Source organism: Lissotriton helveticus, chromosome 7, assembly GCF_964261635.1.
Source record: "Lissotriton helveticus chromosome 7, aLisHel1.1, whole genome shotgun sequence".
In the NCBI taxonomy this organism is placed as follows: Eukaryota; Metazoa; Chordata; class Amphibia; order Caudata; family Salamandridae; genus Lissotriton; species Lissotriton helveticus.
Genome location: NC_136068.1, coordinates 66,398,744 through 66,421,268, shown reverse-complemented (window position 1 = coordinate 66,421,268; position 22,525 = coordinate 66,398,744). Strand labels below are relative to the sequence as shown.

The 22,525-nt window shown below is 41.3% G+C and overlaps 1 protein-coding gene across 14 annotated transcripts in view; it reads right to left on the bottom strand.

Annotated features, from left to right (window-relative positions):
• The window catches only part of LOC144768069 (alpha-2-macroglobulin-like protein 1), a 618,955-nt gene that overhangs the window by 485,684 nt on the left and 110,746 nt on the right, over window positions 1-22,525 (bottom strand). For all 14 annotated transcript variants that reach the window (XM_078651444.1, XM_078651445.1, XM_078651446.1 and 11 more), the window contains exons 9-10: window positions 6,971-7,085; window positions 3,960-4,069 (exon numbers count right to left, since the gene is read on the bottom strand). In XM_078651444.1, coding sequence (XP_078507570.1) covers window positions 3,960-4,069; window positions 6,971-7,085 — 225 coding nt within the window. The remainder of the gene's footprint in view (window positions 1-3,959; window positions 4,070-6,970; window positions 7,086-22,525) is intronic.

The following is a 22,525-nucleotide window of genomic DNA, read 5'->3' as shown; positions in this document are numbered from 1 at the left end:
TCAGGCGCACCATAGCTTTGTTTGATTGGGCTCAGGCTATGAAGACACCTCTCGGAATGATCCTGCTGGACGCAGAGAAAGCGCTCGACAGGGTCTCCTGGGGGTTTCTTTGGTCCGCCCAGTATACTAAAGGCCTACCCAAGAATTTTATACAAGCAGTGCAGGCATTATATGTACTTCCTGAGGCCTGTATCCGGATATCTGATCAAGTATCTAAATCATTTACTATAAGCAGAGGAACTCGGCAGAGCTGTCTTTGCTCCCCGCTATTTTTAGCAATTTACATTGATCCTTTTTTGAATACACTTGATGCAAATACATCAATTAAAGCTGTTACGGTTAACAGTATCGCTTATAAAACGTGCGTATGCTGACGATATTGCCACGTCCGATATAAGATCAGCTCTTCCTGCACTAAAGGAGTCAGCAGAGACATTCGGCTCCGTGTCGGGTTACAAGTTAAATATTGATAAAACCCTACACTCAGCTACATCATTCCCGGAAGATGTTCCAACTGTATCCACAGCAACATATCTAGGTGTAAAGATTATGGCCTCAGTGGAGCATATAACTGAGTTAAACATTTTGCCAATAATAAGAAATATTAACAAGACACTTGAGAGACTACATCATCTACATTTATCAATGCATGGTCGATGCAATGTCATCAAAATGATGGTTTTTCCCAGATTTTTATACTTATTTCGGACCATATCTTTCGAATTTCCGGCATCCTGTATCTCTAAGGCAGAGAGGGTATGCGTTAGATTCCTTTGGGGGTACCGCAGAGCCAGAGGAGCAGCTAAATGGATGATCTTACCCAGACTTAGGGGGGGATGGGGATGACCAGCCTTCTCCTCTATCACTGGGCTGCATTATTACAGCACATGGGGACATTGCTGGTCGGGGCTAATGCAGTAGTGCCCGCTGCCACCAGACCTACAATTTACAAGGTAGCACTTGGTGAGGCTGGTGGTCAATGTCTAGTAAAAATTCTAGAGCCGAGCTATTATAAAAAATACAAATTTAAAATCATTCAATCAGCCTATTCTATCTGGCAAAAGAGACGGCAGAAGTTTGGCATCTCAAACATTAATGCCTATACCCTGTTTTCGTCATTCAGACTCTTACCTTCAATTTTTCAACATCTAACCGCTACTAGCTGGGGTAATTTAGGGATTAATGTTCTGGGTGATGTCTGTTGCGGGGGACAAATTACTTCCTTCTCTAACTTACAAGAAAAGTTTGGTCTGTCTATGAGACACTTTTTAATTCTTGCAGATCAGGAGTTATCTGGGTAAAATTATGGCTCAAACAGATGCAAACATGGGTAAAATACCCCTGATTGACATAATAGGGAAAATATCTTATATTGGGTTAATTTATCAAATGTTGTTGGCTGGCCTCCCTGATAACTTGTCTACCCAGACTGATAGATGGGGAAGGAAGTTTGGTAAAGAAGGTATCGACTTAGAGTTGTCTTTGGAATTTGCCAACGAGATTTTAATTACTGGCAGCCTGAGGACCCAACATTTTATGTCTGTATTTGATTTATATTATACTCCGGGTAAGATCTCTAAATGGGTAGGTCCACGGGGTAAGTCATGCAGTAGGTGTGGGGCATGGGCTGCCGATACGATACATATGTTCTTCTCCTGCCCCAACTTGACCAAATTCCTCCCGGACATTGAATTCTTTCTGAACCACATACTCGGCATACCGGTCTCTTTAACATCCAATTTGATTATCTTGGGGGTAGAGGGGAGCCAGGGGATTATGGCTCGGCCTAGATCTGAAAGTGGATTTTTATTTGTTGCAATGGCTATTGCTAGAACATGCATTACCTCTCAATGGATTAGTCCTGACCCTCCGACATTTATAATTTGGCGGGCTAAGCTATTAGCTACTTATAATATGGAGTCAGTCGTTTACAGATTGAAAGGGTGTAGGAGAGGGGAAATGGGGAGGAAAATGTGGTTGCCAATTGCTTGCTGGATTGGGTAAACATCTTTAAGTTTGGCTTTTTGTATATTTGCATACTTGTCCAGATTTTCATTGCTTAATTTTTTTATCCTCCTTTAAGATGTAAGATTTTTCTTTCTCGCTCCCTTCCCATCTCATCCTTTTTGATTTTGCTCCTTTTCTTCCTTTTTTTCTCTTGTGATGAGAATGTGATTCATGGGAGTTCCGCTGCCTGTTGTCGCTGATGTTTTTTTTTTACATAATAATTTGTTTTATCATATGCCATGACCATTTGTCAATTGTCAATGATTCAATAAATAAAAAAAAGGTATTGCCTGTGGAAAAAGTGACTTCTCCCAGTAGCAACAATGCTACCTTGCACTGAATAGTGCATGTTAAAGCAGAGAAGTGTCTTCTTAAGAGATTCTTCAGGATGAGGACAAATTGTTTAAAATAAATCCTTGTCAATGGTATAGCTCTTGATTGAAGAAGACGGATATTATAGTTGTTAGCATGGCACCAAAGTAACTCCTCCTGACATCAGCGATGAGGAAAAAGCAAGAAAATGAAATCAAAAGTAAAATTCGGAAGAAGTTCCAAGTGTTAAAAATCAAAATCAGGGACAAAAATAGTAACAATGATTTGAAGAAATCAATGGAAAATAGAAGAAAAAATGTGTGGTGATTCATCCATCACTTGGAATTGCCTATTTATATATGATTCAAACAGGAACCAACATCACAGGAAAACAGAACACTTGATCTTGGATTGGATTCTATGGAGAGAATACCATCTTGGAACAAGCATATTTCAAGGTCAGTCAATGGCCCTTTCCGGAAACTCATGGTGTCAGTTTGGCACTCAAAGAAGAAGCCCAAATTTGACATCCTTTGCCCAGTACTGAACTCCACTGTCCGGCTGCTGCCCTTTATACTTGGCACATTAAGCAGCTTGCCAAACAAGCCTTCAACCTAGGCTTTGTGGATGCATAACCTGTGCTGAGAGGAGAGCAGCCGTGGCCGCTGCAGGTAAGAGGTTATTTAATTTTCCCTTGTGGTTGTCTCTCAAAATTCCGCCCCACCGCACTTACCTGCAGCAGCCGCGGCTCGAGCAGGGTCTAGTAACATATTCTTTGCATACATGTAACGGATGTATGTCGTTACAACGCATGCTTTTTCCACGCATGCCTTTACAACGCAGGTTTTACAACGCAAGTCGTTACAACGACTTGCGTTGGGGTGCGCTGGATAGTGAATAGTTTAATTTACTATTCCAACTCCAGTCCTCGTGGATAGTAGGGAAGGTTTTGGATAGTAAATTAAACTATTCCCTATCCTACAGCGCCCTCCAGCGCAAGTCGTTGTAACGACTTGCGTTGTAATTCCTGCGTTGTAAAGGTACTGCGTGGAAAAAGTTTCGTTGTAAAGGATGTTTACCCATGTAACACCTGGACACTCTTCAACACACTAACACCTCATACCTCTTCCGGATGACTTGGTCTCCCATTTGAAATATTTTAGATAGATGAAAATATTGCCGCTGACAATGCTTCAAGCCGGAAGCTGAAAGTGACATGGCGCCCATGCAGCACAAAAAGTGGTGGTCATTGCAATAAGTTGGCAAACTACTCCAAAACTGTATTCAGATTTCGGGGCAATGAATTATCCGTAGGCTTTCCTGTTTTCAGTGTCTATTTTTGGTAAATTCTGGTGTGTTTTTTTTTCAGGGTTTTCAATACCTTAAAAAACAGTGGTTATCAGTGATCACATATTTTGGCGCCATTAAAAATAACAGAAACAGTGTTTTTCCACTGTTTATGGAATGTTTTGCTTTAATTATTGCTTGATTTTTCCACTGATGGTCCATGTGTATAGACAGTGGGAGTACAATGAGCTTGGCCTACCTTTTTTCTTTCAGCTTGTCCTCTATTACTTACCAACCCACCATGCACAACACCTCATCTTTCCTTTACACATGTCACTGGCTTGAAGTCTCACCTGTCCAGTGAAAGGTACTCCAGGAATATAATAACTTTTCACTTGTTGAAAGCTCAATATTGCAGCCACATACGATATTGGAAAACTCCAGACTGCGTCTGCCCTGATACCTGGAGGGGGTGAAATAACAACATGAGATTGAAGGGCAACCTCAAGTGATAAACACTAGCATTTTCCCAAAATATCTCAGATCCGCTGAAACATTCAATGTTACATTAGTCCACTCTCAAAAAAAAGTTACGTGAACAGATAGGGACTTTATAGACTTCCTGCCAACAATGAAAAATCTAAATATTTTTGCAAGTAACATATTCATTCCCAAGTGAAGGTATTCAGAGCAGTGCTGTGTCCTATGTTTGTGTTTATACATCTGGTGGTGATTTCCCAACTCATTCTACAATTCTGCTTTTACACAGGAGACCCAAAATCAGAATGGATTGTTTACAATACTCACATGCCATTGAGAGTTGGGTAAGAGGGATGAGTTCTATGTATTTGAGGCAAGTCCACCATGCTAGTGTTTGAGGGCATGGAACTGTGGTATAATGTTGCTGCTCTGCTCCAAACCATGTTCACAGGAAAGAAATGCACTACACTGCTCAAAAGTCTGGGAAAGGGAAACCTCAGAATGGTTTTAGGATTGGCTGGGCCTGTGCACCACTGAATGACTGGCTTACCCTAGTTGGCACTCCAAGGAGTAAGTCTATCTAGAATTCAAAAAGAGAGGACACCCTTGTCTGCTGCTGCACTGTGGAACACCTGCCTTTGGAGTGGATACAACTGTGTGCTGCTCTGTCTTGTATGTCTCCTCTCGTTAAAAAAAAGGTTTTGGGTCAGGTCAGTGGATAGTTACATAAAAAACTTGATTTTGCTATTTAATTTATGAATTTCTAAGCAATGCTATCATAAATGAGGGATATGTGTTCTTCGGTTGAGTTGTCAACTGTAAAAGCTGAAGATGTGAGTCCTAACTTTACCACAAAGCTCTAAGGCAAATTTCTTTACACCCCTGTCATTAGTTCCACCCCTACCAAAAGTGGGAGGCACTTGGAACCTTGCCAATCCCAGTAGTCAGCCCTACATCTGAAAATATAGACATAGATGTCATGGTGCTCCCTTCTGATCAGGGGTTGATGAAAGAGATGTTCCTCCTTGTGTATCCTCATGTTCAGTGTATCATTCTGAGTTGTTGCGCTACTTGAATATGTAACGTTACAAGGCATGCTAATACATCGTATGCCGTTGCAACGCAAACTTTTACTCCGACTTTCTGTCGGGGGGAGCTGGAAGTTGGAATAGATTAATTTTTTATTCCAACTCAAGTGTGTGCAACAGTAGGGAAGGTGTTTGAGTTAAATCCAACACCTTCTACCCACTGCTGCACACCTTTTGCGTTGCAATGACATGTAATGTAAAGGCATGCGTTGTAACAGTTTCGTTGTAAAGGCTGTTTCCCGCGCTACTTCTGGCATACTATGTGGTTCTAGTTTCGATTGCCTCTTACAATGTTGAGTGATAGAGTAGAAATGCTGACTTTCCAATCTGTCAGCTTCGCCCATGCATAATTGCTCTTGGCTTACATTGAGTATGTTTTGCTATCCATGCCGGAGACTCCTAAATAAACCTCAAGCAAATTACTGAGGGCCCGATTCACAAAACTAATTTAAGACAAAATCCTAAACTTACTACCATTTTGGTATTCACAGAAGGCACTTACTCATTTGGGTTTTCACTGAAGGCACTTACACATTTGGATATTCACAGAAGGCACTTACTCATTTGGATATTCACAGAAGTTAGGAGTCCTAACTTTAGGACTCCTAAATGCCTTCTGTGAATACCGAAAGTCTTAAAATTAGGATTTTTCTCAATTTAGTAGTACAAAAGTTAGGAGTCCTAACTTTAGGACTCCTAAACTGAGAAAAATCCTAATTTTAAGACTTCCAGTATTCACAGAAGGCATTTAGGAGTCCTAAAGTTAGGAGTCCTAACTTTACTACTACTAAATTCAGAAAAATCCTAATATTAAGACTTTCGGTATTCACAGAAGGCATTTAGGAGTCCTAAAGTTAGGAGTCCTAACTTTTGTGAATACCGAAATGAGTAAATCTCTTCTGTGAATACCAAAATGAGTACGTGCCTTCTGTGAATATGAAAATGGTAGTAAGTTTAGGATTTTGTCGGGTCCTTGGTCAGAAAGTGGGAGGTCGTGTTTTTCAACAGATGTGTTGCCTATTTGTTGCAGCTGCCAAGGGGCCCTGTGCATCATATAAATCTACCCAGGTCTTATTCATTATCTAGTAATGTCTGTAGTGCTCAGTGTATACAACAACACATGGTTGTATGCCTCATTGTCTGATTTGGTGCCTTAGTTCCTATGCGCTTTCGTTATTATCAAACTCGTTTACTTTGAGGATTAGCCTTTGATGTGCTGTAGGCCATGAGCCAATATTCTCTTAGGTCCTTCCAGCTACTTGTTTATTATCTCGCACATCCATAGAGTCTCACTCCCCTGGTAAGTCTCTCTCTATCTCTTTGCCTGACAATGGTTCCAGCATTATCTCAATCTTTGTTCCCATATCCTGGGTTTTCCATCAGTTCTCTGAATTATCAATTATAAGGAAATCATACAGAAGACCTGTAATGAGCCAGCTGCTTTGAACACCTGCTGCTCTGTGTGTCTGTCTGTAGCAATTGAAACGTCTTATAATCCAGAATATGAAATAGATCTGATTTATTGAAAAGTAGTTTCAAATCAAGTTGATAATACAAAGATATGTAGGTCCAATTGTAATCCAATTTAAACCCCACCAGGAGCAGATGGACTCCTGCTCAGCCTCAGATGTAACTGACTCTCAATTCAAGCATACACAATCAGAACCCTATGTGAAATCATAGATGCATGCTGAGCAAGTTATAACAAACACTAAAATAGGACAGAGAAAGGAAAAGCAGGATGTAACACTGTCTTTCTCCCTCAGCTCATGGGCTTGCTCTTCGGCACTGCCTACCTGTTCCATCCTCGGTCAGGGTCGCCTTCGCTTCCAAGGGTGGGGAGTAGCCCCAGTAGCCATTGCTACTGACGGGTATATCCATTGTGGTGGAGAAGCACCCATCCCGCTCCATCTGGAAGGCAATGGTAAAGGGTCAAGGAGAGAGTATGCAATGAGCAGGCAGAATCTTCACCTACAGTCTTAATTCATTCACTCCTATAGGTACAAATGAATGAAACACATTGTAAGTTTATTCCCCCTGATCTCTGATTGAGGGAACTCACAGAGCTCTTCAACATACTCAGAATACCCAGAATGGTCTGATGGGGGCGGTAAGAGTAAGATAGCTCTTTGGTCAAACCATAATATCTACAGGGGGCACAAGAGATTCTGCACCTGATCAAAGAAGTCAGTTTTCAAAGCAATTTATTGGAGCTGAGGTCCGCCTTTGCAGGGCTGATCTGTAAAGGTATTGCAGTTCTTCATGAAGTGGGCTATGTAGGGTTGCATAAGTAACATGCCAGTCATGAATTAAATTTCTATTCTTCATTTAAACCACAATGTTTGCCTGCAGGATGAAAATGGAATAGACTATTAAAGTCAAATAGACCAACTTTTGCTGTACTTTTCCACTCCTTGCTCAGACAGCACTAAATGTGACGGGGAACAGCGTTTACAACGCTACTTTTATCACGCACTACCTTTACCACGCAACTTTTACAACGCAAGTCGTTACAACGACTTGCGCTGGGGGGCGCTGTAGGATAGGGAATAGTTTAATTTACTATCCAAAAACTTCCCTACTATCCACGGGGACTGGAGTTGGAATAGAAAATTAAACTATTCACTATCCAGCGCCCCCCAACGCAAGTCGTTGTAATGACTTGCGTTGGAAAAGTTGCGTGGTAAAGGCATGCGTTGTAAAAGCATGCGTAGTAACGACATATATCCAACGTGACGGCCCATATTTATCATTTTTTCACGCAGCACAATGGAGCAAGCCACCTTGTGCGCTGCCCTGCGTGAAATGTAAACGTAAGGAATACTCCTCATTTAACATTATGCAGTGCATTCCTGTCCTCTCATAGCCAGTACAGATACCCGTGCGTCATGGTGCACGGGTGCCTGCTTTGTAGGCAGGATTGTTTGTGTGTCAGGGAGTGCTGCAGAAAGAGGAAAAAAACAAGGAGAAATAAAAGATATTTCTCCTCGTTATGCCTCCCTGGGGAGGCATAGCATTTTGACACGTTCCCAGGTCTACCAGTAATGGTAAATCAGAGAATGCACCAAAATCCATGGTTTGATTCATAGGAACACCCACGCTCCACCCATGGAACGACACCCTGGTGCAGAGTAATGTGAGGTCGCGATTTTCTCTGCCTTGCGTTACTCTAGATTTATCAGGACATGCAGAGCTATGTAAGGTTGCGTTGAGTGGCTTGATAAATCTCACTTAGGTTTTGCGTCACCCTTGTGCCTCTCTTACGTGGCACAAGATTGACGCAAGACCTTGATAAATCTGGTCCTAAATTCTTAGAGCACAGCCACTGCGACAAGTGGTCTGTATGCATACAACACGCTAGAAGAAAAGCACTGTACAGAAAACCAAAGTGAAAACGAACAGAAAAGAATAAGCAATAGTGGTAAGCAAATTGAATAGGACATTGTGACGTCTAAAGAACTAATTTGTTAGAACTAGCCTATCTTTTTTGGTATAAAATTATTGTACAAATAAGACTCATGCAACATATTTCTTACTAGGGTTACTGTTAATTAAAAAATGCGCTATGCACAGGTGTGTGTGCATGTGTGTATGTGTGTTTGTGAATATATATATATATATATATATATATATATATATATATATATATATATATATATATATATATATATATAGATACTGTTGCAGGGATTCTGCACGTACACAGAACTATGTGCAGGATTATGGGACATCTGTGTATAGGGGCTATGCCTTCCTACTACCTGAGTACCCACGAGCCCAGGACCGACTAGCTCTAGGTGCATTTTATCGATAACAGCGTTAAAATTATCACTGCTTTGCTGCAGAAAACTGCCGCTAAAGCAGTGCTAATGGGCTTGATAATATGCCCTTGAGAATTCCAATAGAAGCCCAGGTTCACACCAGAACATGGGCTTCTATTGGAATTCTCAAGGGCAGATTATCTAGCCCATTGCCGCTCTTGATAAAATGCACCCTAGAGTCTCACTCGCTCTCCTCCTCACAAATGGAGAAACCATTGATTAGACACATCAGAACAAAACACTCCCGGATCTCTCAGGAATATCAATAACAAGACACATCCTTTTTCGGTCACATTCTTGTACGTGTCCACAATGAGATCTAACAGAAACACGGAAATAGTTTAAAATATTTATTTTAACTAACGTGCTCTAAAATGCAGTATACAAGCCACCACCAGCACCAAAATCCATAATATCAATACAGTTAGCATTACAACAAGGCCATACATCATAAATGGAGATATCATTTTATAAAGAACAGTGGATAAAGAACTATAACGCCTAACCACCCTCCCCTTGGTAAGCAGACGTATTATTATATAATACAAGATTTCTGGGCTTTGTCAGCAGACCCCATACCTTAGGACATAGATCGTATTTCTACATCACAGGTGTGTGTTGCTCTTCTCCCTAGAAAGGTCGCTCTCCAAGTGTCTGTTACCTAAACAGGCATCCTCATCATACCTAAGTACGATCCTTCAGCAGAAACAGCTGCATTGGTATGTTTTGTCTAAGTGCTAGGGCCTGACCAGAACAGAATAACAAGAGTCAGGGTTTATTGACTTCAAGGAACAGGCAGAGAACGAGCACTGCAGAGTGTTCTCGTTTGAAAAGCATAAACAGAGTCATGCAAAATAAAGACATGCAGTGTTGTGCGCAAAAGCAGCATCATGGCTACCGGGCTCATGCTAACTTAAAGATGTCAATAATGTCTCTAGTAACCACATGACAATACTACATATATATTCACTAAACAACAAATGTTAATGTGAAGTTATATGTAGGGTTTTAACTAATAAAAAATAACTACTGCTTTTTAAAACAAAAAACCTCAAATTCACCAGTTTTAAGTAACTAGCATAAGTATAACTTACACTGCCGGAGCTTTCATATATCATCATTGATATACTATGTGATATCTTAATCAGTGCATCATAATGGTGCAAGTTAAACTTAGGACTGTTCGGTATAACTGGTGAATTTCCAAGTTTTTTTGTTTTTAAAACTGTAGTGTTTTTATTACTAGAAGATCATTGTATAACCCCATTTTAACCATTGTCTTTTCAGTGAATTTCTAAGGCTTTTTTAATGCAAGTTACAATCTTATTAGCTACTTACATATAACTCCACTTTAATCTCTCTTTTTTTCAGTCGATTCCTAAATAAAGTAAGATCTTATTATGAGACTTCTGTGGCCGACACTACACAATGCATCATTGTCTTCTGCTAAGGACAGCAGTTGTTTGGTGACAGGTTCTGGCTGTGGCCAGGTCCTGCGGCCAAGGACACCCAGGCGGACTCTCACAGGTATACACGACGGCCACGCTGGCTCCAAAAAAAGTCCAGTAGGACAGGGAGGAACACAATTTCTTTTGTACCTAGAAAGGGTTCCACTAGGGCTATAGGGTCAGGGTATCTTAACATTCCCCCTAATCTTCCTTAAAATTTAGGACTCGGGTACCAAGAACCAAAGTCCTGTAATGGTGGCTGAAACATTTCTCAGCCAGACAATCACAGCTCAGAGTCACGTGGGTACAAACAATCAGAGTATTTTGCTGTTTTGTACCACAGGACTCCAGCGGGAGTCAAACGGTGCAGTATAGTGCTATATTTATATCCTTAATTTCTCTAACCCCTTTTATGCTCATGACGAGCTCAGCTCGTCATGGCATACACCTCTCAGGTGCTCATGACGAGCTGAGCTCGTCATGGCCCGTGGAATGCTCAGGTGCTAAGAGAATTCCCCCGCTGTGCTGAGCGTTCCACAGGAGCCAATGCAACTGTGACAAGCTCAGCTCGTCATGAGCACCCGAGAGGTGTATGCCGCTCGTCATGAGCATACGGGCGCTGTGCGCGCCCCCTCCCCCCCAGCACAGCAGGGGAATAACCCAAGCAGAGAAGGGGTTACACCAAATAACAAAGGACACACTTTCTGAGTAGAGATCTAGCTTTCTGCCAAATTTGGTGTCATTCTGTTTATCTGTGAATTCCTATGTAAATTGCATTGGGGTGAAAGGATTTTGGCACCCCGAATTCCCCCCCTCGCCCTTTTTTCTGCCCCCACTTGATGATCACTTGAAAACTTGAATGAAACATTCTCTGGAACATTTTGTGAAGATTTGTCAAAAGCTCTAAAGTTATTAGTGAAACAAAAGACTCTCTTTCCATGGAAACTCTACCTTACATACAACTCTCAGTGGGTATTTCTAGTTAGATCAGAGTTTTCATATTAAGAGTGTCTTTTGTTTAGCAAATAACTTTGGGGCCTTATGATAAATGTGCAGTGCATTTCCCCCTCAAAAAGCTCATCTTCCTCAGCTCCTTCAAAGTTTTACTGGTCCCAATAATTTGATTTACCGTGCTAATTCCCACACAAAATATTGTTTTCTAAAAATGGCTGACCAGAACTAAACAATATTTACCAAAAAGTCAGAACTTTATTCAGAAAGCGTGTGTTTTTTTCGGGTTGGCGCTAGTCAAAACCTGATTTTACTAAAATAATATGGATAGTACACTTCCTTAAATGGGCTCTCAGACAGCTCTTTCATCTATTGGTCTGTTGTTGTGTCATTCACATGTTGCTTCCATCCGCTAAGGCATACAGCATGGGGCAATCAATCAACTTACTTCAGCCACTGGCAGGCTTCACTTTGAGTGGCTGCTTTTTGCCCTTTCACAAAGAGCACATCCCTGCAGAAGGTAGTTCCCTTCAGTGCAGTGTTTTTGTTTTTACTTTATTATTGCTTTAGTGTTGCATTTGTCAGTAGAGCCTGTTGTAATAGCAGGACACTTTCTACCAGAGGTGAGCAGAGAGCACATTTCAGCTTTACCAGTTACTGTCTCCTGCTAATGCTACTGCCAATTGCTATTGTAGTGACATTTGTTTGTCTGACTGCATTTAGAACTGCACTCCAGTATGACATGCTTGCATCTATTTTAATTGAGGGTTACAGTTACACTTGTAATGCACTTTAGTCTGCATGTCCTGCTTTTCTGGCTTTTTAGTCTACTTTCAGTTCTCTAGTACAGAGTGCTTATAGAAACATTTAGCTTTCATATCACTAATTGAAGCTGCTCCTTTTAATTCCAATTTCCTCATCTATCTATCTATCTATCTATCTATCTATCTATCTATCTATCTATCTATCTATCTATGTATCTATCTATCTATTAATCTATCTAGCGTTGTAGCTCTAACTATCTGCCTAAATATTTGTCCACCTGCCTATCATGTTGGTCTGTCTATCTACCTGTCTCTGTCTGTCTATCTATCTATCTATCTATCTATCTATCTATCTATCTATCTATCTATCTATCTATCTATCTATCTATCTATCTATCTATCTATCTATCTATCTATCTATCTATCTATCTATCTATCTATCTATCTATCTATCTGTCTGTCTGTCTATCTATCTATCTCTCTATCTATTTGTCTGTCAGTATCAATCCTCTGTCTATCAGCACCTGTTTCTCAATTCATCAGTCATATATATATCATCTGTCTATCAATAATATATCTATTATATGTCTGTCTATCTCTCAATCATGTATCTATTATCTGTCTGTACACCAATCGTACAATGGGGGTACAGCTCGTACACCGATTGTACAATGGGGGTACGGCTCGTACACCGATTGTACAATGGGGGTACGGCTCGTACACCCCATGATAGCAGGGGTACGGTGCGTACCCCTGCGATCATGGGGTGTACGGACCGTACGGTGTGTATGTGTTTGTGTGCTTTTCCGTACAGCTCGCCCTTACCTGACGTGGACCGTACGAATCGCGTCCTCATACCCCAGTCCGGATCCTACTCGTCGGGTCGTACGGCATGTGTACGAGTCATACGGTATGTGTACGAGTCGTACTGTTCACGGTTTCAGCCTTGCAATACGTACGGATCGTGACGATTCGGACGGATTCACGGAATACGGATCGTACTTCGCGACTCGGACAGACGGGTACGATTCGTACGGAGAGGGCTCAGGATACAAATCGTACGGACGTTTTTTTTCCCGAATCGGAATCGACCCCATAATGTCTTTGCCAATGCTTACTGTGATTGGGTGTAAGTTCATTCAACTACTTTTGAGAAATTAGCATTAATAGAGTGGCCCGGTTCGGCATGAAGTGGTTAAACAGTAAGGTATATTTGGACTGGTGGTGACCAGATATGCTCAATTTAAAGTGGTATACTAAATCCTGATTGACCATCCAAAACATGAAAAATACACTGTGGCAGCCATTACAAGACTCGGGGACATGGTCCCTGCGTCCTGAAAATGAATTAAATATATAAAAAGGCCATGGTGAGCACAGGGGCCATGTCAGGGAGTCCCAGAGGAACCCCTTTGATTGGCTGGCTACAACATGGACAACATGTTGAGGTAACCTTTACTAGGCTCTGAGATATGGCCTTCATTCAAATGCATTGAAGTGTGAGAGTCTAATTTCTATGAATATAGAGGATTATGAACAGAGCTTATGCTAACATTAGGTTGTGTTTATTCTGTCCTCCATCTTGCCACAACATCACCATATATCAGGTGATGACTACTGCTGATTCTCATTCTAAGTAAAGTATGTCTAGCGTTTACTTAACTAAGTGTAAAGTGTTCTCAAAGAATGTTATCATTGTGCTGAATCAAGGAGAGTTCCCACTGTCCCAGGCTTATGTTAAAACAACATACCAGCTTAATTGTACTGCCAAGACTGTGAGAATGGTTGAATATTACTATCCTGAGAGAATCCTCAAATGTATTCTGTAGAAAATATTTTCTTCTAACTTTTTCCTCATTGGTGCAAACCCTATGAATGACGTATTTCAACAAAATGCATTAAAGTCTGTTCTCAAAGCCCTATACATTTATGTGGACTTTTGTAACTAGAGAGACCCCTTTTTCCCACCTTAGAAGGCAAATCACTAAATGCCACTCTACAGCAAATGTTCCTAACTTAGCAAACAGATCTGACCACTTTTTTATAGAAGCTTGGATCACCTCATCTGTGCTGCCAAACACACAGGGCCATACACAAAAAATGACCCATCTCATTTCATTTACATACTTTATTATGATCTTAGACATTAAAAGCATCAAAACACAGTTTAGATAAATATTCAAATGTCAATTTTTTAAAACAATACAATAAAAAGTGAGAAAATACATCAATAGTAACAAGGATTTAAAAACTATACTATCATACAATCTAGTTTCCTAGCAAAAAACTATATTAAGTGTCTGGAGTCAGTGAGTAGGCCAACACTAGAGTTGGAGTGGAAAGAGATATAATTATGCTCTGGACAGGCCAGATGCTCTCAAGGTAGTTTGCAATTGAGAACCCTACAACAGGAGACATATCAACTCTACATATTCTCAGGCCTAGCCTGTAGTGTCTGATATCTAGGGAGCAACATAAAGGGACTATCCAACGACTACGCTATTTACCATATGTCAGGGACAAAAATAATGGATGATCTATCGTTTCATCAGCTCTTCAACATACAGGGCATGATTTATTGTCCCGGTGGTTATCTCTCCTAATTTGCTGTGATTGAGGCTAGTAGCAAAATCCCCAGGCTAAACTTGATATATTGTGCTTTAGCAGAGGGGGGATCTATTTCAGTCAAATAATTCTCAAAAGACAGGAATGGTTTGAATTCAATAAAGAATTATGTTAGCTTTCCCATGTCTGCCTGATGTAGCAGTGCAAGCTTCTATTGCCAGAAGATGGCCATCAGCTTTTTCATAGCAAATAGGGAAATAGGGTGTGGATCCTGCCAGTACTCTTGCAGACCTAAAAAAAACAAGTCTGTTTTACAAAGTTCGTCCATGGAGCTTCCTCCCGCTGTGGGTCCTGGCTAGAACATCCTTTTGTCCCTCTCTATAACTGGCCAACTCTGGGGTCAACCAAACTCGAAACCAATACAATATTGGTCTCAGATGAATTAACTGGGCTATAGACTAAAACCCTATGTCATGCTTAAAAATTAAAGGGGAGCTTTGGGGAATTTTAGGAATCCCCCTTAGAAAAGTATTCTCTGCCACTTCCAGGACATCCAAATTACTGTGACCCCAAACTTCTGCACCATATGTAGAAGCAGCCACAGCTTGAGCCCTCCAAACCTCTAGAACAAGGGAAATTGGTTAAAAGCTGACCTATCAAATATGGCACCTCTTCACTGGAGCAGTTGTCTCAGTGAGGAAGTCTCTAACACCTAAAACTAACCCCAGTATGCACCTTCAGAACACACCTGACACCCCCCTCTTCAAACAATTCCAAATGTAGACTCTTCCTCCCATAACTGACCTTCTGTACCACGGAGTACACAGACTTGAAATTCCAATGTTCTATCTTTGATCTCTTTGCCAATTGTTCCAGTAATTTTCTTTTCCAATTTTCCAAGCCATAATGATACTCCTGCTCATTAGTGAATTGATGAGCTATGCTTTGCAATGTAGTATTATACTCCAACACCCACCATCATACGCCAACATGTACCAGAATATTGTGGACTAAATAATGTCTGCCTAAAATATTGTTTTGTAAATATTGTTTAGAAAAATATTGCTGATTTTGCTAAATGGCCTATTAGTACATAAATTGTTTTGCAAATTGTCATTTCATGTGCAAAAGTCAATGCAGAATTTGCAATCATTTTTTGAGAACCCGATTTTGGTACATTTGGCCATTTTTTCCTTCCTGTATCCCTCGCCATTTCCTGTTCACAGCTCCATGAGATAGATTTGAAGTTCCCCTGTAATTCTGAGCTCCCAGATAACTGGTGTTACAAGCCTTGCTGCAATTATGAGATCAGCAGCAACACCTCTCATTTTTATTTATTTTTACAGAGTTTCATGTAGCGCGAACTTGACCCGAAGGTATTGGGTATCAGAGTGCTTTACATAGCACCAGTTGCATTACATGAGGACACATTCATTTTTGTTAGGCATGGGGAGTTTAAGTGATTTGCCCAAAAGCACAGGATGTTCAGTGTCATTGCCAGAATCAAACCCAGTTCCTCAGATTCGCGCTTTACCGCCGTAGCCGTTAGGCCAACTCCTCCCCCTAGAGACTGTAGCTGCTGAAGTCGCAGTGACTATTACCTGCTGCAATGGTGGCATAAAAGGGAGGTGGGGAGGAATGGACTGGTATGAGCCCCAATGTACCCCAATATAGGCCTAGGTAGATGCACAACATTTTACCTACATTTGTCCTGCCTTGAGCCACACAGCGGCTTTGGCGCTGACCTTTTATCTAGTTATGCGCCAAATAGATGTTATGTAGTTTTCTTCAAAAACTAGCCAAATTTATTATGCATGAGGATTCTTAGTATCAAACAGCAGGGTTCAAGTTCAAAAGACCTTTATTCGAATTTCATAAAATTCATAAAAGTACCATAATTAAAAAACAACAATTCATTTACATTATACATTAATTCAAAAGATTTTATGATAAAAATACAATGCAGTTAAACTCTGTTGAGGCTAATTTCAAGGGGTTTCCATCGTTTTGCGCACTCTTGTTATCACTCTCAAAAAAGTGCTAGTGCGGAAAATTAGTTCATCGGAATCCAGGGAAACCAACATTCTGTAGGACTCATTAAGTGACAGTGGTCTATGTTTCTTAAAAACGGGATTAAAAACCATTTAATATATCTCACATAAAACTTATAGCAGAATAGGAAGTGCAAATCATCCTGTAAACTAACACCATCGCAAGGGCAAGGTTTATAGTCACTACTATGGCAATAGCACAATGGAAAAGACAACAAAAATTTTACAGAACCCGCCCTTAGAAGAAACAATAATGTTCTCTCCCAGCTAGTCATAGGTAGTGATAAATAAGGCGGGAGTGATAGCCTACACAAATCATTACCCAAGTATTTAGCGACAGTTGATTTTGATGATTCTCTTTCCATCCTTTCAGAGTTGTAAAATGCGTACAGTGCATTTTTAACCTCAGCTTTATCCTTAGTCTCGATCCTGGTTGGGTCTGAGAATAAATTGCCTCTGTCAACGGCAGACAATGTTTTGAAAACTCCCGAGAGCCAGGGAATTGCCATGCCATGATCACAGTTTAAACAGTCTTTTATGATATTTTGTGTAAGGATGGCTGAATCATTCCTCCAGACTCTGATCCAAAACAGTGCTGGTCTTGCTCTAATAAAATCATTAACATACAGGAGATTTAATTCATTGTGGCAGATATAATCAAAGGATGAGATTGGAGCGCCCAATATTTTCCTGCAAAAACGTCTTTCTTCCCGTTGAATGCAGGTGCTACCTCCAAGTCCCCAAACCTCCGCTCCATAAGAGGCAACGGGTAAACACTGTAATTTAAAAAAATTTAAAATGGCTCTTGTGGCACCTATTTTCTTCGGGCGGGGCAAGCTCAATATAGAATTAGGGTTACCATCTTCTGTATAATAACTCTGTACAAAAGTCATTGCTATCGTCATCCTTGAATGACTGACCCACAGTACCATTCTAGGTAGACCCCCTGAGGGTACCTTTTGGGGTACATAAGCATCACATCTTCGCTGGGCAAACAAGAGGAGAAGCTTCCATGCTGATACAAGAAGATGAAATTCCTGCACGCAGAAATTCCAGCACGCAGTGGTCTGACATCCCTCGCAGGATGTCCAAATCAACACCAAGAAGGGGTACTTCATTCTTTTCCACCAGGTAATGGGGCTGGCTCTTACCTATGGGGATTCTTGGCTTCACACCTAAATACATGCTAGGTACACTTAGGTATACTTAGCTAGGGTCCGCATCTAAGAGTACGTTTGATTATTGCTATGTATCTATATGCCTGCATATTTTCACTGTTTTAGCACCATGGAACTCTAACTTTTATTTACTCTGTCGGTGCTTGCAATCGTATATATCTGTTTCTGTCTAATGGTTGTTGCAGAACACGTGTTTTATACTAGAATTACACTGGTTCAATAAATGCTTATTGAAAACATCCCCATTGTTTATTCTGTGTGTCTCTCTGAGACCAGGTTAGCACGAGTGACTGAATGAAAGTACTCTACTGTTTCCACGCTTCCTGAAGGATCAAGGGTTGTCATGTTCGATAATTGCCAGAAACTATTTGCTCCTTAGCAAGGTTAGGGGGCTTATAGTGGCAATGTGAACACGCTGATCTAAAGGCTAATATATCCTTTAGGGGTGTCTGGAATCAGACTCGACACAAATCCCTTAGTTTATGTTGTCTAAACGTGCAGATCCTATGCATTATTAGGAACTACATGACAGGACTTAAAGGGGAAAAATCAGGGGCACTCATAATGAGGCCCAAAAAGTAAAAAATTGAAAGAGATCTTTATTTGGGATAGTAAGGTTCAGGGTCCTCTGTCTTGGTCTTCTGTGCTTTAATTGCCAACATTAAAATACAATTTGCTCCCCTCACACTTTTTTTGTTGCTTGATATCACAAGTACATGAATCAGGACTATTTCTGATTATGTGGGTTTATTTAGTTTCACCCTTTACTTTTCAATTCCAAATACAAAAAGATTCATCATTACATGTATGAGAAACACGAAACATATAAAACATTTAGACAAATATGTAAACGATAAATGACAAAACATTTATCCAATTTGAATTGTGAAACAATACATTGCACATTATTTAGACATTGCAACATTTGTTCAAAATACTTAAATCATGAACCAAATATTAATATAAAAAAAAAACTCTTTTTTCATAAATTCATTGAAGGACAAAGAGTCTGAAAAAAGGCTCATGGGATACAAATCAATGAATCCACATCGTAATTAGTCCTGTTTGTTTTTTAGCCTTCTTTTAAGCCGACGCGTTTCGAGCCCGTTAGTTCATTAAACGGGGTCTCATCAGGGCCTTGTCACTTCTAATGTCTGTGTGATATGTGCAAAAAGAGAAAAGAGAGAACAACGTTTTAGTTATGTTGTCCTGACCCATTTCGCTTCACTTACACTCTGCCTTTTCGCAAAAAAACATACCTGTAGCTTTGGTTGGGGCCGGATTAGCAGGGTTCTACGGCCTTCTGGCTGTCTGACTGTCTTTGGGAAATCTGTGAAAATAGTTGTCCCTATTTAGAAAAATTGTTGATAGGGGGTGATCAACCCTAGCGAATGGGGTGTGCCACTGATTCATACCTGTTATTGGCACCGCGCTCATGAAGAGTTTTCTTCGTGTGCTCCTTTCAAATTGTTTGTCGTCTATTTCTGCTTGGAGGCTTGGACTCCCTATTTGTGGAAATGCGGAATTACTTCAGAATGCATATTTGAAACGTGCTTGTTTTTTACCATGTGTGGAGGGATTTCGAAAAGACACTCTACCTGTCAGGGAAGCGTCCCTCGGCAAACGTGAATCTGATCTCAGGGAGTTGTGCGTCCGTTTTTCTTTAATCTATTGAAAAAACGGGAGGGATTTTAGTCCTTCTGTGTGCCCTCGCGATATGCGCCGTGCATAACTCATTTTAGCCCGGTTTGTGCGTACCTTTAATAATGAAACGTGGAGCACGATGTTTGGGGTTTCAGGCAGTCTCCGGAGCTCGGCTAATCTGATGCTTCCGCGTTCCAGACAGGAATCATTAGTGTCAAACACCCGACTGCCAGCGTCATTAAGAGCTGTCAGCTGAGCGCTCCGGGGCTTGTGGGACTTGTAGTGTAGATTGATTAATGTACCAGCATCCCAGGGAAAAGACTCATTGCTGCACAGACTCACACGGAGCACTATTTGCGCATATAGATTTTAAGGGAAACCCCAAACATCGTGCTCCACGACAAACAATTTGAAAGGAGCACACGAAGAAAACTCTTCATGAGCGCGGTGCCAATAACAGGTATGAATAAGTGGCACACCCCATTCGCTAGGGTTGATCACCCCCTATCAACAATTTTTCTAAATAGGGACAACTATTTTCACAGATTTCCCAAAGACAGTCAGACAGCCAGAAGGCCGTAGAACCCTGCTAATCCGGCCCCAACCAAAGCTACAGGTATGTTTTTTTGCGAAAAGGCAGAGTGTAAGTGAAGCGAAATGGGTCAGGACAACATAACTAAAACGTTGTTCTCTCTTTTCTCTTTTTGCACATATCACACAGACATTAGAAGTGACAAGGCCCTGATGAGACCCCGTTTAATGAACTAACGGGCTCGAAACGCGTCGGCTTAAAAGAAGGCTAAAAAACAAACAGGACTAATTACGATGTGGATTCATTGATTTGTATCCCATGAGCCTTTTTTCAGACTCTTTGTCCTTCAATGAATTTATGAAAAAAGAGTTTTTTTGTGATATTAATATTTGGTTCATGATTTAAGTATTTTGAACAAATGTTGCAATGTCTAAATAATGTGCAATGTATTGTTTCACAATTCAAATTGGATAAATGTTTTGTCATTTATCGTTTACATATTTGTCTAAATGTTTTATATGTTTCGTGTTTCTCATACATGTAATGATGAATCTTTTTGTATTTGGAATTGAAAAGTAAAGGGTGAAACTAAATAAACCCACATAATCAGAAATAGTCCTGATTCATGTACTTGTAATATCAAGCAACAAAAAAAGTGTGAGGGGAGCAAATTGTATTTTAGTGTTCTAAGAAGGTCCAGCCCCCCCCACGTCCCGGGACCTAACTCCTTATACCTTAGCATTTAATTGCCAACATGGCCTGAATATATCTAGGGTATCACAGACATTGGCACTGCTAGCAATTTCATTAGCACTACTATCTTCACCAGGGTTATCTTGCTCTATTTTCTTAATTAGTTACATGATCCCATTTTAATGAAAAATTCTTTCCTAGGAATGAAACTACTAGGTATATAACCACCCTTCCTAGGGCTTGCGACACAGGTCGACTTAGCCCCACAACCGAGCTTCCAGCACAGGCCAACCAAAAAGTGCCTAAACCACTGATCTCATCGAACTCCTGCTGGCTTGCTCCTCCCTCTCTCATGGTTCGTGAAACTCGCCCCAGGGCTCTCAACTCCTCCCGACCTAGCCCTTCTACCATGTTATCAGCACTTGCCAACAGAGCAGAGGCGTTCCCAAACCTCCAATCCACCTCCCGCCAATTCCTGCCACCCATATGGATAGTGAAACTCCTGGGAGTTCTCAAGACACTCCTTGCCTTAGCCTCACTACCAGGCCACCATCACCTCCCGTCAGTATCCCTCCCTCTGCTTCGGACCCCTGCACACAAGAGCATCACCCTTACTGCGATATTGACATGCTCCACAGCAGAGCTACCGAATTAACCCTCAGCATCCACAATTCCATTCTGGATATAAAGAACCTCCTGCACCTCACCGAAGTTTCCTTCTCAAATCTCAAATTATCTCACAACATCACTCCCCCTCCCTGCCTGTGAGCTCCTCCTTCACCCTCTCCCGCTTTCCCTGAGACACCTGCGCCCTCGCAAGCTGCCTTGCCACCTTTCAGAGGAAAAAACCCGGGCCCTTCTCCTTTCCTACACACCTGCCCCTGCTACGCCCAGCCCTCTAGACCTCACGGAGGAAGAATTTGCAGACCTCCTCATTAGATATGAGTCGGCACTGATAACCCCATACCCCTCAGATCTGAGTGACAAACACCCCATGCGCACGGTTGCAACCAACCCTTTCAGATCAACCACTCTCCGTGACAGAGGAGTGATCCAGATAAACCTAATGGCAGTTCCTATCTCTGCCCCTACAAATGTTACACACTCAGACCCCCCTCTACCAGGCCTCCTAATCAACTGCTGCTCTGCAGTTAAGCATGCCTCTGATGTCGCAGAGCTCCTTCTCAGCCTAAACTCGAACCTTGCGATCCTGACCGAAACTTGGCTCAATGAGTCTACTTCTCCCTGTCTAGACCTCTTAGAACCCCGCAATTACAACATCGTAAGATTGGACAGGCAATCAAAAAAAAAGGGGAGGCATTGCCTGCATCTATCGCTCTAACCAACTTGTTAAGGAACTCTCGGCTGATCCTACAGACTCCTGTGAATACCTTGCACTTTCCATATGCAACAACTCCACCCAACTGTGAGGATTGTACACACACTTTTTACAACCCCCAGGCATGAACGACACCTTTACTGACCCCATGGAATTCATCACAGTCAAAACCTCCCGCAACTGTTATGACATTTTCCTTGGCGACTTCAAATTGCACTGGAATGATCACAAGGACCCTCAGGTCACCGCCATCAGAGAATTCTTGGCTGACCAAGCCCTTACCCAAGCCTGCTCACTCCCAACTCACACGAAAGGCGCCACTCTTGGCTGGATCATAGAGAAGGGATCCGCGGTCAAACTCATCT